The 17,316-nt window shown below is 45.1% G+C and overlaps 1 protein-coding gene across 13 annotated transcripts in view; it reads left to right on the top strand.

Moving 5' to 3' along the window:
- CSMD2 (CUB and Sushi multiple domains 2) overlaps nt 1-17,316 on the top strand; it is a 675,146-nt gene that overhangs the window by 461,151 nt on the left and 196,679 nt on the right. For all 13 annotated transcript variants that reach the window (XM_030823365.1, XM_030823367.1, XM_030823372.1 and 10 more), the window contains one exon: nt 5,190-5,316. In XM_030823365.1, the coding sequence (XP_030679225.1) occupies nt 5,190-5,316 (127 nt within the window). The remainder of the gene's footprint in view (nt 1-5,189; nt 5,317-17,316) is intronic.

Raw genomic sequence — 17,316 nt, 5'->3', positions numbered from 1 at the left:
TAATGATCTTGCATCTTGTTAAACCTGTGGTTCTTCCAGAATGTCATCAGAGGTTCTCTAGAATCTTTACACATGTGTCACAGGACAAGAGACAGTGATCTGGGGCAGAAGTGCAAAATAGGCAAAATTGGTCATTCTGTTTGTCTGGCCTTTTCATCTCTTACCACCTATCTCCCTGCTAATGTGAATTCCCCCATACTGCTTCGTCCTGCCTCCTCCCTTTCCAAAACCGGATCTTTCTCTCTCTCCACCCCCTTGCCCATGTCCCACAACCTCAACGTATCTGTGCCAGCACTGGCTAATCTCGTAAGAACAAAACCTCCACTGGAAAAACACGTACATGCCTACCAAGCCCCACATGCCAGAATTGGTGCACATGGTATATCTGGGTATTTGTGGAGGCAGAGAAATAAATGAAGAATAAAACCTGTTCACTGCCCTTGTGGGGGCCCATACTCTAGCATGGAGAATAGACATATAAACAGATAAGTATAATATAAGAGAAGCACTGTAAAAAGAGTTAAGTGCAAAATGTTGGGAGGATATGAGAATGTTTTGCATGGGAGGTGATATTTCAATTGAGACTTGGAAGAATGGATTCGAATTCACCAACAGGAGGGAGAGGAAGGGAGGTGGACATTCTAGACTGAGCATGTGCAAGGGTGAAAGTGTGAACTGGCATGGTGGGAAGTGTTAATGGCCACAGATGCTTCTTTTCCCCTAGATGACTACACTTTCACAGGATCTTTAACACTGTTATCCAGTGGAGGGTCTAAGTGGACCCTCTGCAAGTGGACAGACCAAAACAGTAGCCCTTATGGAGCCTTTAGGGTCTTCCTCTCCCTTTGCCTTTGACCTGGTCTTCAGGCATATCTTCCCTTTCACCCTCCATCTCTCTTTTTGTATCTCCCCTCATTCATGTGCCAGGAACTATGCTAGGCACTAGGAATACGGAGAAGAGCAGATCTCAGGCCAGGAAGGGTGATGCTTGCATAAACACACAACAGTATAATGCCACAGACGAGCAAGCCAGAGCACACAAAATGAAAAGGAGGGATGATGACTCGCATTACAAGATAATTATTTGCTTTGCAGAAAGGATTCACTGTAAGATTACTTTGAATATCAAATATGCCAGTTGGACTGGACTTATTGGGTTCACTCAAGCAGTATAAGAGCATTTAAACTTAGACTTACACTAGAACCTTGGAGGCCTTCCCCATTGAGACTGCCTCTAGCCTGCTAGGGGAGTGAGGCTGTGTATTTGAGATTGTGTGCATATTTTTGTATATGTCATGTTGTGGTCGACTTCATCATGGTCTGCCACAAAGGACTGCTATAGCTTAAAACATCCAAATGTTTTATTCTTCGATGAGTGGACTCTGCAGCCCAAACAAAGCAGCCAAGGCTCTGGGGTGGGAAGAAGGGAGAAGACTAGAAAGAATAGACTTATATGTTCTCAATGTTGTTGAATCTGCTGCATGCTGGCCCACTCAGCCCCCTCCTGCCCACCTGCCAGGCCCCAGGGAAGGTATCTAGTTGTCCATGATGACGTGCTGCCAGTGCTGCTGCCTCCAAATCCTCACTTCTCAGGAAGCAGGAGGTCCTTCTCTATCTGGAATATGGAAGGAAGCTCTAACCAAGGACATGGATCATGCCCTCCCACCTTTCTAGCTACTTCCTCTATTTGTGGAACCAGTCAAGCCTTCTCCCCACAATTGTAGTCCGTCCTCTCACCAGCACCCTACTCCCTGCCATGGGCCCATTCAGCCTGGCATCTTTCAATCAGGTTGGCACCTCCCACCCCAACAGCCCCTTGGACAGAAGAGTGAAGCTTGAGCAGAGGGTCTGGTAGAGGGCCTCTCCTGCAACCCTTCCTTAGTGGTCCTGTGTGAAACCAAGGGGTTGATGAAATGTTTGATAGGTCTTTTATAGCAACAGGTAGGGGTCAGTCTTCCATCTGTAACCCTGATCCCTTCTTCTCCTATTTCTAGCATCTTGCCTAACCAACTATTCCTTTTCCTAAATAGCTCTGCAATGAATATCCTCCTCTTCATTTGTACTCATTCTCCCTTGATTCAGACGCTTATAGTAATTTGCATGGAAAGCAATAATCTGCTTCCATTCATTTGATCATCCAGCCATCCATTAATTCAATAAACGTTAAGTATCTATAATGTGCCAAACAGTATACTAGGTACTTGATGTGCAGATATAAGACAAGGTCCCTGTTGCCAAGGAGCTCATAGTCTTGTGGAGGAAATAGACATGATTTTAATAACACGTTACACATGCTACAATAGAAATCTATTCACATTGTAATGGAGACACAACGGAGGGCAGTGTCAGTTCTACCTGGAGAGGGGAGGTATGTTACAAAAGATGTCATAGCGAGGATGTTTATTGAGGTCCTCCATTCAAATAGAGCTTGTGGACTTCATCAGGCTGGACCAAAGAATTCAGGGAGGCCAAAGGGAGCCACTCTGGTGGGCTCAGTGGGCTCTACTGAAAAGTTTAGACTTCATTTGGAGAGTAAATGCAAGCAGTGACTTGTTTGCATTTGATAAAGATCTGTTGATGGCACTGCCTAGAGCGTGGTCAACTGTGCCAGCCTAGAGATTGCGAGGGCCTGAGTCAAGACTCTAGCAATGTGGGCAAAGTAGAGTCAAACATGAATAATATCACACAGGTTTAGCGACTGGGTCTCAGAGGCAGATTAGATGTCGGGAAGGAAGGAGGAGAAGACCAGCAGCAACCCCCAACTTCTGACTTCAGTGACTGCTGCGATGGGGAATGTAGACCTCTTCACCTGCCTCCCTGCCTCCAGTTTCACCCCTGCCGTACCCCTCATACTGCCACCACAGTGACTCCTCCTAACATTCAAAGTTCACTGACGGGTCATGCCGTCAATTAACTCACGTGTATAAACACTGAAGTTCTTTCCTGGAACAGTGAATATGTGACAGCCTGGTATCCAAGGTCCTTCAACCTGTGATGCTTCCTCACCTTTCCAGTCCCATCTCCCCCATCTCCCTATCTCATACCCTGGCCTCCAGCCTGCCATGCTGTTCCTCACCTCCAGGAACTTTGCAGTTACTCCTCTCTCTCTCTCTGCAGTGCCCTCCTTCCCATCCTACCCTTGCCACCCAACTGACCTGGTCAACGCTCGCTTCTTCTTCAAGGTTCATTTGAGACCAGCACCCTCCCTGGCCCTCGCTGTCCTTTGCTCAGGGAGATTGGTCACTTCTGCTGCTACTTGCTGTTAGGACACATAGCACACAGTGTGGCTGTCTTCTCTACTAGATGGTGAACTCTTCCAGGGGAGTGCAGTATCCTGTTGATCTCTGCTGTCCTGGAAGCTAGCAGAGGTCCTGTTGCTATCAAGAAGCAGGTTGAAGTACTTGCATGTTCCTCCCCAGGAGGCTTTGAGGAGGTTGGTCACAGAATAGGCAATCAGCCCTACACTCAGGGACTGTTTTTATTTACCAGTGTACAATTCAGTTGTTTGTAGTTATATTAGTCTGTTCTCACACTGCTATAAAGATACTACCTGAGACTAGGTAATTTGTAAAGAAAAGAGGTTTAATTGACTCACAGTTCCTCATGGCTGGGGAAGCCTCAGGAAACATACAATGATGGCGGAAGGGGAAGCAGGCACCTTCTTCACAAGGCAGCAGGAGAGAGAAAAGAGAGAAGGAGGAACTTGTCAAACACTTATAAAACCATCAGATCTCGTGAGAGCTCACTCACTATCATGAAAACAGTATGGGGGAAACTGGCCCCATGATCCAGTCACCTCCCACCAGGTTCCTCCCTCAATATCTGGGGATTACAATTCAAGGTGAAATTTGGGTAGGGACACAAAGCCTAACCATGTGACTAGTATACTCACAGGGTTGTACAGCCATCACCACAATCTAATTTTTGAACATTTTGTCCCCCACAAAAGAAAACCCATGCCCATTAACAGCCACTCCCCGTTGTCCCCTTCCCCAGGCCCTAGCAACCACTAATGTACCTCCTGTCTCTAAGACTTGCCTATTCTAGGTATTTCATATAAGTGGAATTGCACAATGTGTCTGACTTCTTTCACTTAACTAATGTTTTCAGAGTTCATCTATATTGTAGCATGTAGCAAGCCTTGATTCCTTGTTGTTGTTGTTGTTGTTGTTGCTGTTGTTGTTGTTGTTGTTTTGAGATGGAGTTTCGCATTTGTTGCCCAGGCTGGAGTGCAATGGTGCGATCTTGGCTCACCACAGCCTCCACCTCCTGGGTTCAAGCGATTCTCCTACCTCAGCCTCCTGAGTAGCTGGGATTACAGGCATGCGCCACCACACCTGGCTAATTTTTTGCATTTTTAGTAGAGATGGGGTTTCTCCATGTTGGTCAGGCTGGTCTGAAACTCCCGACCGCAGGTAAGCCACCCACCTCAGCCCCACAAAACGCTGGGATTACAGGCATGAGCCACCATGCCCAGCCACCTTGATTCCTTTTTATGGTTGAATACTATTCCATTGTATGGCTATGCCACATTTTGTGTATTCATTCATCACTTGATAGACATTTGGGTTGTTTCCACTTTTTGATAACTATGAATAACGTTGCTATGAACATTCATGTTCAAGTTTTTATGTGAAAACATTTTCATTTATCTTGGGTATATGCCTAAGAGCAGAATTGCTATGGTGACTATGTTTAACATTTTGAGGAACCACCAACTTGTTTTTGAAAGCGGCTGCACCATTTTACATTTCCATCAGTAATGATGAGAGTTCCAGTTTCTCCACATCCCCACCTACGCTTGTGGAGTCTTTTTGCCTATAACATCCCAGTGGGTGTGAAGTGATACCTCATTGTGGGTTTGATTTGTATTGCCCTAATGACTAACAATGTTAAACATCTTTTCATGTATGTATTGGCTATTTATATATCCTCTTTGGAGAAATGTTTATTCAAATCCTTTGCCTTTTTAAAATTGGGCTATTTGTCTTTTTATTGTTGATTTGTAGGGGTTCTTTATAGGTTCTGGATAGAAGTCTCATCCAAGGACCTTTTAATATGCTGTGCTCAATCACTTGGAATGAATGAGAGGGAAGGGACTCAGGAGCAAACAGGCAAAAGGAGCCGCTGAATGACTGCTGGCAGCTCAGGCCACCCCATGAAGCTCACTCTTTTGGGATTTCTTTCAGCTGAGTGTGGAGGGACAGTGAGAGGAGAGGTGTCGGGGCAGGTGCTGTCACCCGGGTATCCAGCTCCCTATGAACATAATCTCAACTGCATCTGGACCATCGAAGCAGAGGCCGGCTGCACCATTGGGTAAGTGTCAGGGCTGGCAAAGTAACCATCGCCAGTTGTTCAGGGGAGCCATCATCGGCATCATCACCAGGCCTTCCAGCCAGTGCCTGGCCCGCCTGCCTCACCTGGAGAACCTTGTGATCAGTAGTGGTTGCTATGCTGGATGCCTTAGAAAATCTAGAAAGTTCTGTCTCAGCCTCTCAGGGCTCCATGCCAAGTCCATACACCTCACTGGCCCAGATAGCACAGTTACAGCAGAGTAGCTGAGGGCATGGATTGAAGGCACGCAGACCCCCATTTGAATCCAACCCTTCCGTGTACTGTTTGCAGGACTTTGGGGAAGTTCCTTATCGTCTCTGCATCTCATTGTCCTCTTCTGTCGAGTATGGATCTCAGGATAAAGCACTTGAATGAGATATTGCATATAACATGCTCAGTATAGTACTTGGAACATAGTGAATATTTAATAACAGTTGCTGTGGTTATTTCTGACAGTTAGCATGTGCTAACTCAGCTTTAGCTATATGGCCCCTGGCAGATTGCTTCCCTTTTTTAGGCTGTTTCCTCATCTTTAGAATGAGGACAGAAATGCTTGTATTTTAGAGTTGTGGAGGAAGTAAACAGCAAAAGACAAGCAGTGGTATGTACTTCTTCAAAAGATAAATTCCTTCAAAATAGGTATGCCATCAAAATGTAACTTCCTTCCAGGAATTCCTTATTGGAATTTCAAGGAGTCAGAGGAGAAAGAACCATCACCATTTACTGAGCACAGAGCCTACCTTATTAACTCCCTGCAATAGCCCTACTGATAATAATAAGAATAAGCCCTAATAACAAATAGGCATTATTGTGATTCCCATTTTATAGATGAGAAAACTCAGATTCCAAGAGGATGCATAGCATTTCTAAGTTTGCACAGGGAATCAAAACTCTGAGATCCGAACCCAGGTCTTTCTGAATCTTCGCACTATTGCCCTGCTGGCAAAATGGGGCCTTGAGCCGTGGCTCAGGTGAGTTAGGAGGAAAAGGGCAGGTTGGGGTAGCAGTATGAGCGGAGGTGTGAAAGGAGGATAGAACAAGGGAATTGGGGAGGAAACAGTCTGGCTGGAGTAGGGGAAACACATAGATAAGGAATGGGAGATAGATAGGGTTAAAGTATAGCCTGGTTATGGACCATCTTAAATGCCAATAACTAAGAGGGAGCCATGGAAGGTTCTTGAGCAGGGTCAGTCCACCAGGGTTATTTGCAGTGTAGAGAGCTCATGGGGAGGCACCATCAGGAGTCTGTTACAATGATCCAGGAAGTAAGTGCTAAGGATTTGGAATAGTGAGGAGCCAAGAAAAGGAACAGAAGTGTAGCTAGGAGAAGATTCCTGCATGTAAGAGTTTCCAATTAAGGAGAACTGGCTGAATGGGTGTTTTGCTGCAAGAAATACAGATATTCACTGATGTACACAGTTCAATTAATGTTAAAGAAATGTATTAAGTATTTAATATGTACAAATTTTTTAGCTACACTCTGAGCAAAATAAGGTCAGCAGTGTACACAGGGACTTTGCATTGTTAGGGGGACAGGTTAAATATGCACATTCATCCCGCACAGCACTGCTGGTATAACCTTCTGAAAGCATACCTGATCAATTCACCCGCTGATTAGAAACCTTCCATGGCCACCCCACGCTCACAGAATAAAAGATAAACATTTTATTCTGGCCTTTGAGGCTACAGCAACTTCAACCTCCCTCCTCAACCTTATTTTCCACTTCTCTTCAATGACATTCTGGCAAAGCAGAATTACTGGTGACCCCTGTACATGGCCTAGCTGAGGGCCTTTGTTTCTACTCTGCCCTTCCTCTGGAACGCCCTCTTCCCTCTAAAGGCTTACATCTAAAATTATCCATCCCTCAAAGTCAAGTGCAAATGTCAGCTCACCCAGGAGGTCATCCCTCACCCCCTCTCTTGCGGGGCTCCTCGGAGTCCTTTCTGCCTCTTCTGAACTTCCATTGCCTGTTGCATATATTTTCCTGATGACACTGACCACTTTTCTCCCTTATTTATGCTCATGCCTTACCTCCCCTCCTGGAGCTGTGGTCTCTGCCTGATTCATCTTTGCAAGTCTCCCAGCTCTTAGCACAGTGCCCCCGGCTCAACAAGTGTCAAGTGTTTGACGAATGAAAGAATGAATGAAGCAAGACCCAAGTATAAAGGTAGTTATATGCCTAGTGGATCTATGATAGTTCCTTAGTGACTAGTGGTTGAACAATGAGTGGATCAAGAACATAATGACTATTTGACTTTAGTATACACATGTGCAAATCAAGAGGTTTTCTCACTTTCTTCACTGGGAACATCATTCATGGATGCATTCATTCCCTCATATTCACAAATATCTGTTGGTTTACTACCTGGCTGTGCCTGTGCCAGGTGCTGGCATTACATAAATGAACGAGATGTGGCCATGGTTCACAAAGAGCAGACATACATGTCTGTCCAGAACCAGGTGGTGGCACAATGAGGAAGGGGAATGAAAAAGCAGGACAGGAGGAGATGGGAGAAGTTATTCTGGAAAAGGTGACCCTTGAGCTGAGTCCTGAAGGAAGGAGAGGAGGTTGCCAGGTAGCCAAGGAGGAAGGTGGGTGGGAGGGTAATGGGCTTCTAGGCAGAGTGAAGCAGCGTGGTCAGCCTCAAGGAGCTGGAAATGGTTCCTGCAGCTGGATGATCACCTGCGATTTGGTGGGTGGCGGCTTTCATGGGAGATGAAGCTGGTGGTGGAGGCTGTGGGGAGCAGAGAGGGCCTTGGGGCTATGAGGCTGCGTTTTGACAGCTCCTGGCAGTTTTTGGAGAATGGGCGGAGTGGGACGGGCTGCGCCTGGAAGCCCAGTAAGGAAGCTGTCTCCAGAGTGTGGCTGGGGACAAGGAGGCCAGAAGCCAGGCAGTGGCAGTGGAGATGGAGAAAAAGAAAATTCAGGGGACATTCAAGCGATCACACCAACTTTTCTCAACTACCGTTTATGACAACAGTACACCAAGTACCTACGCACCTACCGCCTACACCCAAATGGCGTTACCATTTTGCCATATATGCTTATGTGCTTTCTTTGTTCTTCTCTTTCCATCCTTTTGTTTTCCTTTTTGCTGAGCCGCTGGAAAGTACACTGTCAACATCATGATACTTCATTTCTAGATGCTTTGGCACACATCCGCTAAAGAGAAGGATGTGTTCATCCATGGCATAGCGGCCGTAACGTACCTAAAAGGCACAGCATTAATTCTCTGGGAATTAAGGAGAGCAGAGCAGGTCTAGGTGTGGCTGGCACAAGGAAATTACAAGAAGTTGATGAATGGATTTCTGGGCAGTAGTGAGGACCGTTTTCACTGATGAGAATGGTGGCTATGGGGGTGGAGGGGAGACAGGAGATGCCCTTTCTAGCCCTCAGGAAGACGAGATCAAAACCAATACAGGAAACGTCCTCTCCAGAGTAACATAGCAAGAAATATGAAGTCATGGGGGGCATGCTGAGGACCCCAAAATAGGAAATAGTCCGAAGAAGGTAAAGATTACATCAGTCCTTAGTCTGGATGGCTTCGTGGCGCCACAGCAACCTCAAAGGAGCTAATGTGAAGTAAGAAGAGGTCTTCCCAGTTTTGTTGAGAGCTGCAGAAAGATGGAGATAGAGTGGCAAGACACTGTCCCTTCCTCATTCTCCCACCCCAGCCTGCCATCCCAGCCAGTATGCATAGCATGCACACGTACAGCTGTACTTATGTGTGCTCACTCGGTCCTCCCCCTTTCCCTCCCCTTCCCTCCTTCTTTCCCACTCCCTCTCTCCCTCTCCTTCCCTCCTTCTTTCCCACTCCCTCTCTCCCTCTCCTTCCCTCCTTCTTTCCCACTCCCTCTCTCCCTCTCCCCTCCCCTTCCCTCCTTCTTTCCCACTCCCTCTCTCCCTCCCCTTCCCTCCTTCTTTCCCACTCCCTCTCTCCCTCTCCTTCCCTCCTTCCTTCCCACTCCCTCTCTCCCTCCCCCTTCCCCTTCCCTCCTTCTTTCCCACTCCCTCTCTCCCTCTCTCCCTCCCCTTCCCTCCTTCTTTCCCACTCCCTCTCTCCCTCCCTCCCTCCCCTTCCCTCCTTCTTTCCCACTCCCTCTCTCCCTCCCTCCCTCCCCTTCCCTCCTTCTTTCCCACTCCCTCTCTCCCTCTCTCCCTCTCCTTCCCTCCTTCTTTCCCACTCCCTCTCTCCCTCTCTCCCTCCCCTTCCCTCCTTCTTTCCCACTCCCTCTCTCCCTCCCTCCCTCCCCTTCCCTCCTTCTTTCCCACTCCCTCTCTCCCTCTCTCCCTCTCCTTCCCTCCTTCTTTCCCACTCCCTCTCTCCCTCTCTCCCTCCCCTTCCCTCCTTATTTCCCACTCCCTCTCTCCCTCTCTCCCTCTCCTTCCCTCCTTCTTTCCCACTCCCTCTCTTCCTCTCCTTCCCTCCCTCTCTCCCTTTTTCTCCTCTCCCTCCCTCTCCCTCAACCCCCAACACACACACACACCTGTCTTGAATAACCAGCAGCAAAGGTAGGATAACTCACACTCATAATTAGACAAACACAAAAAGTCCCTTTGTGTTCGAGTCCTTATTTAGTTATTATCTTTTTTATTAGAAATATCTTTATAGAATTTTTCTATATACAAATTAGGTACTCTCTTTTTTTTGGAGGAGGGTTGGACAGTCTTGTTCTGTTGCCCAGGCTGGAATACAGTGGCACTGTCTCAGCTCACTGCAACCCCTACCTTCCAGGTTCAAGCAATTCTCATGCCTCAGCCTCCCAAGTAGCTGGGATTACAGGCGAGCGCCATCACACCTGGCTAATTTTTGTAGAGACAGGGTTTCACCACGTTGGCCAGGCTGGTCTCGAACTCCTGGCCTCAAGTGATTCTCCTGCCTCAGCCTCCCAAAGTGCTGGGATTACAGGTGTGAGCTACTGCACCCAGCCAGTTAATCATTTTTTTAAATTCAAAATTTAAACAAATTTATAAACTCGAAACTTTTCCACAATCTTACTCTGTAATCTTACCCCTCCTCACACCACATAAAATAACTATTAATGTCTGTTCGTTCTACTTATTCTTTTGGATATTTTGTGTGCCAATGTGTACATAAAGCAAATGTAATGCACATGTTTCTAAACCAAGTTCATCCACATGCATGGCTTAGTAACTTGTTTTTGTTTTACTACTTAATTATATGTCACCATCTCATCATGTCAATGTCTATAGATCTGCCTCATCCTGTTTGATGGGTACAGAGAATTCTATTGTATGCACCACCATAATTTATTTAACTATTCCCCCGTTGAATAAGTGAATCTTTTCAGCTTTTCACTCCAACATTCTTATTCCTGAATCTTCCAACAGTTGTCCATTTATTTCCTTAGGATATATTTTCAGGAGGCAAATTTTGATACGTGACCTCAAATTTTCCTCTAGATATTATAGCAATTTACAAGTCCACCAGAAGTCTATGGGAAGGCCTGCTACCCCACGCAGTATCACTAGACATTGTCAATACTTTCAGTCTTCACCACTTAGATGGACAATAGGATATTTAATTGTCTTTGCTGTTTCTGGTTCTTTGTGTGTTTTTTGTTTAGACAATTTGTCTTTTTCATATAGAGCGTTCAACTGGGCTCATTTCTAGTCTATAACTCATTTAGGTTTCTCTTAAATCCAATAATATTTAAGAATTTTTTCAGTTACTAAGTGGTTTATAGATTTCTGTATGCTTTTCATTATTTTTATTTTGACTGCATTGTGCCTTTTTTTACTTTTCAAATTTTTTTGTTTTATTTATGTTCCATGGGCATTGAAGAATAGGAAACGAGTACAAGGGGCTATATTTCTTTTACATAAAATGTATTATGCTTTCTTTCAAACAAAATACATTATGCTTCTGTATTGCTTTTTTTTATTGTTAACTCTTCCTGTTGTTAGCTGATCTGCTTTAATTGGCTTTTTGTTCTAGTGATTTCAGAGTTCTATATCCTGTTTTTATTTTGCCAGTGATCTTGTGTTTTCATTAATTCAGTTCTCAACAGTAATTATCCTGTTCTTTACCTTTTTATTTTGGAAATCTTGCTTTTGTTTTTATTTCAAGGAAACTACTTTTTCTGTTTCTAGACTGCTCTTGACAGCCTACTTTTGTTTTTATCAATATGTTATCATCTTGTATCTCTGAGAATACTATTTGTGTTTTGTTTTACAATGTTGTCGGTTTTTCCCTGTGTCAACTGCATTTTGCACTTGGGCCATTTGGTTTGATTATTCAGCTGGATTCTTTATGTCCCATGAGTTTTATTGTTTATTCACTATCAAGTCATAGCTAAGAGCTGGTCTCTGGTACCAGCCTACCTGAACTCTTATTTGCTGTGTTGCTCAGGGAGCTCTTTAAGCCCTCTGTGCCTCAGTTCTCTTATCTTTAAGATGGTAATTAAAGAGGGTGCCCTCCTTAAGTTTGCTGTGAAGATTGAGTGATCATATATAAAGCACCTAGAACGTGGCTGGCTCATAATTCCCAAATGATGAGAACTCCCACCTGGGGCTAGGTGGATAGTTGTTCATTTTACCCAAACAGAGTATTCCTAAGCACAGCAGGCTGTAAGTCACCCCTAAAGGATCTCAGGTGGTGGGTGCTGTACTGTGGGTGGGAGTAGATGTGCTAGGTGGGAAGGGACATGGGCTAGGCAGCAGGCTAGCCCATGAGGCTATTTCCAGGGGCACAGACAGGAGAAGGCGTTCAGATGCATCTCCCTACCCTGCTTCAGCCCTGATCCAGCACTGAGGGTGACCAGAGGGATCTGTAGCCAGGTTTGCTCCAGCAAGCTGGGCAAGGATGGTCCCTTCCCAGGAGTGCCCAAGAGGCGAAGTGGTTGGCTGCAGGAATCTACAGGCAGGCTTACCCTTGGGTATGGTCCGAGCTGGAAAATGGGTCCTGCCTGGATGTGTGTGACGAGAGTGGAATGGAAGGCAGCCCCTTTCCTTGAACCCTGGTGATACCTACAGCATCTGGCAAGTGCTTCTTCCTAAGTGTCAAGAATGGGGTGGATGGGCTAATGCACTCCATCCAGGCCTGGCAGCTGACAGTAGGAGGGCAGACCCATGAGCTTCTCCCTCCCTGTCACCCTTGCCTGTGTCATCAGTACATAGAACACAGAAGTTTCATCCTATAAGAGTGGAACCTCTTCTCAGCTTCTGGTGTTGAGCTGGAGGGTTTTGTTTTGTTTTGTTTTGTTTTGTTTTGTTTTTGTTTTTGTTTTGTTTTTAATAATCAGTGGGCCAGCTCAGATGAAAACTGGATAAGAAAGGGAAGGAAAGCCCTTTGCTCTTGGTTCTGCCCCTCTATCTAACATTTATCAAATACCTATAGCACACCAGGTTCTGAATCAGTTATTACTGTCCCCATTTTATAGATGAGATCATCGAGGCCCAGAAAGGATAAATGACCTTCCTTGAGATCTGACAATTACCCAGTAATGTGGACTTGGAACATGTTCTGTCTAATGTCAGTCTTTGCTCTTTCCCGTCTGCCATTCAGGCTGTAGTCTGATTCCATCTAACAAAATATGCAATGAATACCTGCTCTGTGCCAGAGACTGTGTGATGCTGTGCAGTCGGAAACACAAAGTCCAGACGAAGGCCAGGCCTTGTCTGCCAAGAGTTCACATTCTAATGGGGAAATAGTCAAACAGACAGGTACCTCCAAGATAAAATAGATGCTATAAGTGCAAGCCAAGTGATGGAGTTCAGTAACAGAGAAGAGAGAGAGGAGTTCTGCCTGGGACTGTAGAGGCAATCTTTCCAGCTAGGGGTAAGAGAGCAAAGGTATGAACATAGGGGAAAATATAGGATCTGGCCACGAAAGGGCACCCACTTGACGTGGCTGGAGCTGCATGCATGTGGGCAAATAAGGCCGTGTGGGTAAGGAGGAGTCTTTACACACTGAAGGCCAAGACAAGAACTCTGAATGGATTTCTCAGTATAATAAGGAGCTATTGGAACATTTTAAAGGCAGTAACAACATTCAGTCCAGTTTAAAAACTTGGAGCATTTACTAGTGCTGGGCATTCTGCCAGGCACGGGGGTATAAATATAAATAAGAAACAGCTTTTCCCCTTGAAGTTCTCAGTATTATAGATAGAAATTATATCAGTTAGGAATGAAAATAGAAAAACAGACTAAAGCTGGCTTCAACAGATGGGGGTTCATTTTTCTCCTGGAGCAAGAATCTGAAGGTCCCATCCAGACTTGGTACCACTGCTCAGGAAGCCATAACCTTCCTTCTTGGTCTGCCATCCTGAGGCTTTCATCCTCATGGCTACCTAATTGGCTGCCACAGCTCCAGACATTACGTCTGTATTCCAGTCTAAAAGAAGAGGGAAGAGGAAAGGGCACGGAGCTCTCTCCTAATGAAAGTTTGCTTGTGTATTTGGGAAGAACCACTATCCTTAGAGACATTGCCCTACATCTCATTGGTCAGAACTTGCCACGCCTGGCAGGGAAAAAGTGGGAAATCAATTTTGCTTTGCTTTTAGAGCCTCAATAGTAGAGAGAAATGAGAGGTTTGGAAATGAAGCACAGATCATCCAACCCACAGTTTCTGCTGTAGATTCTAAGATAATGTGATGAATGCTACAGTAGAAGTATGCACAAAACACAATAGCAAAGTGTCTGCAAGGACAGATCATAATTCTGTATGGCAGTTGGGGGTGGGCTACAGAGAGGAAGCACCTTTCCAGCTGCACTTTAAAGAACGGTAGGAGCTCACCATGCAGGGTGGAGGTGAGACCCTCCCAGGCATGTGAAAAGGAGGAAGATATGAATGTACACAGCTGCTTCTGGAAGAGCTCATTGTCTAGGGGGGATATGAGCACTTCAGGAAGATCTGTGGCAGCAGTGCAGAGGATAAATTGGCTGGGAAGCCAGGGAGGAGCCTAGGAGCACTGTTGAGGGATCCTGGTTATATTCAAAAGAACTGAGTCATTTCTTATGCGCAAATGTGATTCAGTTTGAAGCTACAGTTGTCTGGCTTCGTGGAGGGGGAAGGAGGAAGGGAGAGGAGACAGTCCTCTGCTGATGTGCTTTCCCTGCAGAGATCTGGGACCCATGGAAGGTAGAGAACTTCTCACTGTGGACACTCGGATTTCTTCTCCTAATGCCCATAAAGTTCATATTTGGCTAATAGTCCTTGTTTTTTAACTTCAGGGATACTTCTTAATGATTAACTTACAGGGAAAACTGAAAACTCCATTCTTGGATTTTGGTCACCATGCAGCAGGCATTGGGGGGCATGGTTTTGATTAACCAGGACCCCTGCCCAGTGGAGCTTGTCTTCCTGGGAGGATGCTGGGCTAGAAAAACATCTGGCTGTGCCTGAAGCCTGGATTCCCTTGCTGTCGTTTCAGATCAGTCACAGGGCAGCAATTCCCCACTGTGGTCAGTGTTGCCTCCCTCCAGCCAGCAAGTGGGTAGCTGGCTCAGAGGAGGCAGAAGGCACCAGAAGTGAAGCTTACATTCACAGCTCTTGCCAGGAATTATGGCCGCAGGTTCAGCAGCTTCCAGAGGGTTTATTTCTGAGCAACTACAGCAAGTTAAACCTTAAACAGAGAAGGTCCATGTACTTACACTGCAAGAGCTGACCTCCTAAAGGAACTGAACAGAGAAGCACACACACAGTGGGGTACTCCTTTGTCAGATTTAAGGCTTCAACAAATCGGAGAGTAGCCAAAAGGAATGTACACATTTTTTGAAGGAGAGGATGTGGATAGCCTGGTAGCTATAAATGTAGCTTTGAGAATGGTGGCACTTTCTGGTCATTCAGTTTTTCATAGAACACATCTAGAAAAAGAAACACAAACTACTTCAAATTATCCTCATACAATAATCCAACCGAGCTACACTGAGTAGTTGAATTGGCCAGAATACATCAACTTGACTGCCAGTTTAAGATCCCAAAACTGAATTCCAACATCTCTTAGCAGGAAAATAAACTATTCAACCAAAGAAATGCACATTCCCTGTGGGTTGACCACACTGAACCAGTATAGATCTCTCCCTTTCCAAAAATAAGTAAAGAAATAAGCAAAAAATACATAAAATAAACTTGTGTGATGCCACTTAAAACATACCATTCATTAAAAGAGAACCATTTCCGTAAAAAAACACAAAAATTTTTGTCTAAACATGTTTTACTATAATAGACAAGAAAATTTAAATGAGTATAGACATAATAATCTCATTTAAATATAAGCAATATGGATGATCAATAGAAGATGGATGATGAAATGCGGGAGGAGAGATTCTGAGATAGACAGACATTGATGAAGGTAAGAAAGGAATGCGAAGAAATTAAACACACAGTAACAACTAAAATCCACCATAGCAGCATTTGCCTTGTAAGAAATAAAAGCATTGAAGTAGTAGACAAGCTAGACTCTAAGTAATGAAAAGTAGACAAACATGGAAGACAGAGTGCCAATCCAGGAAGCACAAATGCAGAAGAGCAATGAAACGGAGCAGAAGGAATAATAAAATACAAAAGGCCATCACCTCCCCTGGGGAAAAGGTGGGGAGTGGGGTGACCAGGGCTAAAATGTCCTCAGTGAAGTGAAAGGATTCATTGAATTTCCAGGCAAAAAATAAATTAGATACAACGTGATGAAAAATGAAATCATTCCAAGGGGTGGGAGTGCTTACTCCACAAAGCAACTCAGGGCTCTAGACCTTGGGTGAGGTAGAAGGGAAAGGGGGAGGCAGAGGCCACCTCTGGAGCAGACCAAGGGCATAGGAGCTCAGGATGAATCATAAAAAATCCCTACAAGCATTTGGCAACACCAACTCACACAAGCAAGTACACAGTCATCCCTCATTCTATAAAATATTCATTTACAAAACCACCACAACTAATCCAACCCTCCTAAGACTCCTTTTCCGTAATACCAAAGTCCAAAGTCAGTGGTGTTATTGGTCTCAAGATTCAGCCAGGAAATATGATTCACTGACAAAGGTAACATATTATCCTCAGATATGCACAAAAGCCACATAAAATTGGCTCTGATCGGCTTCCTTAGGAACTTACAAAAACATTGTAGTAGGCTGAATGGTGGCCCCCAAAAATGTGAGGTTCTAATGTGTGGAACCTGTAAATATTGCCTTATTTGGATAAAGGGTCTCTGCAGGTGTGATTAAATTAAGGATTTTGAAATGATGGGGTTATCCTGGATTATCTGGGTGAGCCCTAGATGCAACCATGTGCAACTTTGTAAGAAGACGACAGAGGGAGATTTTATGCACGTAGAGGAGAAGGTGATTCAAAGACAGAGGTAGAGGTTAGAGTGATATAGCCATAAGCCAAGGAATGCCAACAGCATCAGAAATTGGAAGAGGCAGGAACAGAGTCTATTCTGGAGCTTCCAGAGGGAGCATGGCCCTACTGACACATTGATTGAAGCACAGCAATACTGATTTCAGACGTCTGGCCTCCAGAACTATGAAAGAATAAATTTCTGGTTTTGTTTATGTTCCTTTGTTTGTTTGATTTGGAGTCTTGCTCTGTTGCCCAGGCTGGAGTGCAGTGGCGCGATCTCAGCTCACTGCAACCTCCACCTCCTGGGTTCAAGTGATTCTCCTTCCTCAGCCTCCCGAGTACCCGGGGTTAAAGGCACCTGCCACCACACCCGGCTAATTTTTGTACTTTTAGTAGAGACGGGGTTTCACCATGTTTGCCAGGTTGGTCTAGAACTCCTGACCTCAGGTGATCTACCTGCCTCCGCCTCCCAAAGTGCTGGGATTACAGTCATGAGCCACCATGCCTGGCCAAATTTCTAGTGTTTTAAGCCACCAAGTTTGTTGTAATATGTTACAGCATCCACAGGAAGCTAATACAGACATATAATTTTTAGCCTACTGAGATGTTTAGAAAAACTACACGGTACTAAGAATTGGTGACCATGAAAGATTGTGCGTAACTTGGGCCTCTAAGTCCCTACTT

Source organism: Nomascus leucogenys, chromosome 12 (genome assembly GCF_006542625.1).
Source record: "Nomascus leucogenys isolate Asia chromosome 12, Asia_NLE_v1, whole genome shotgun sequence".
NCBI lineage: Eukaryota > Metazoa > Chordata > Mammalia > Primates > Hylobatidae > Nomascus > Nomascus leucogenys.
This window is presented reverse-complemented; position numbering and strand designations above follow the sequence as displayed.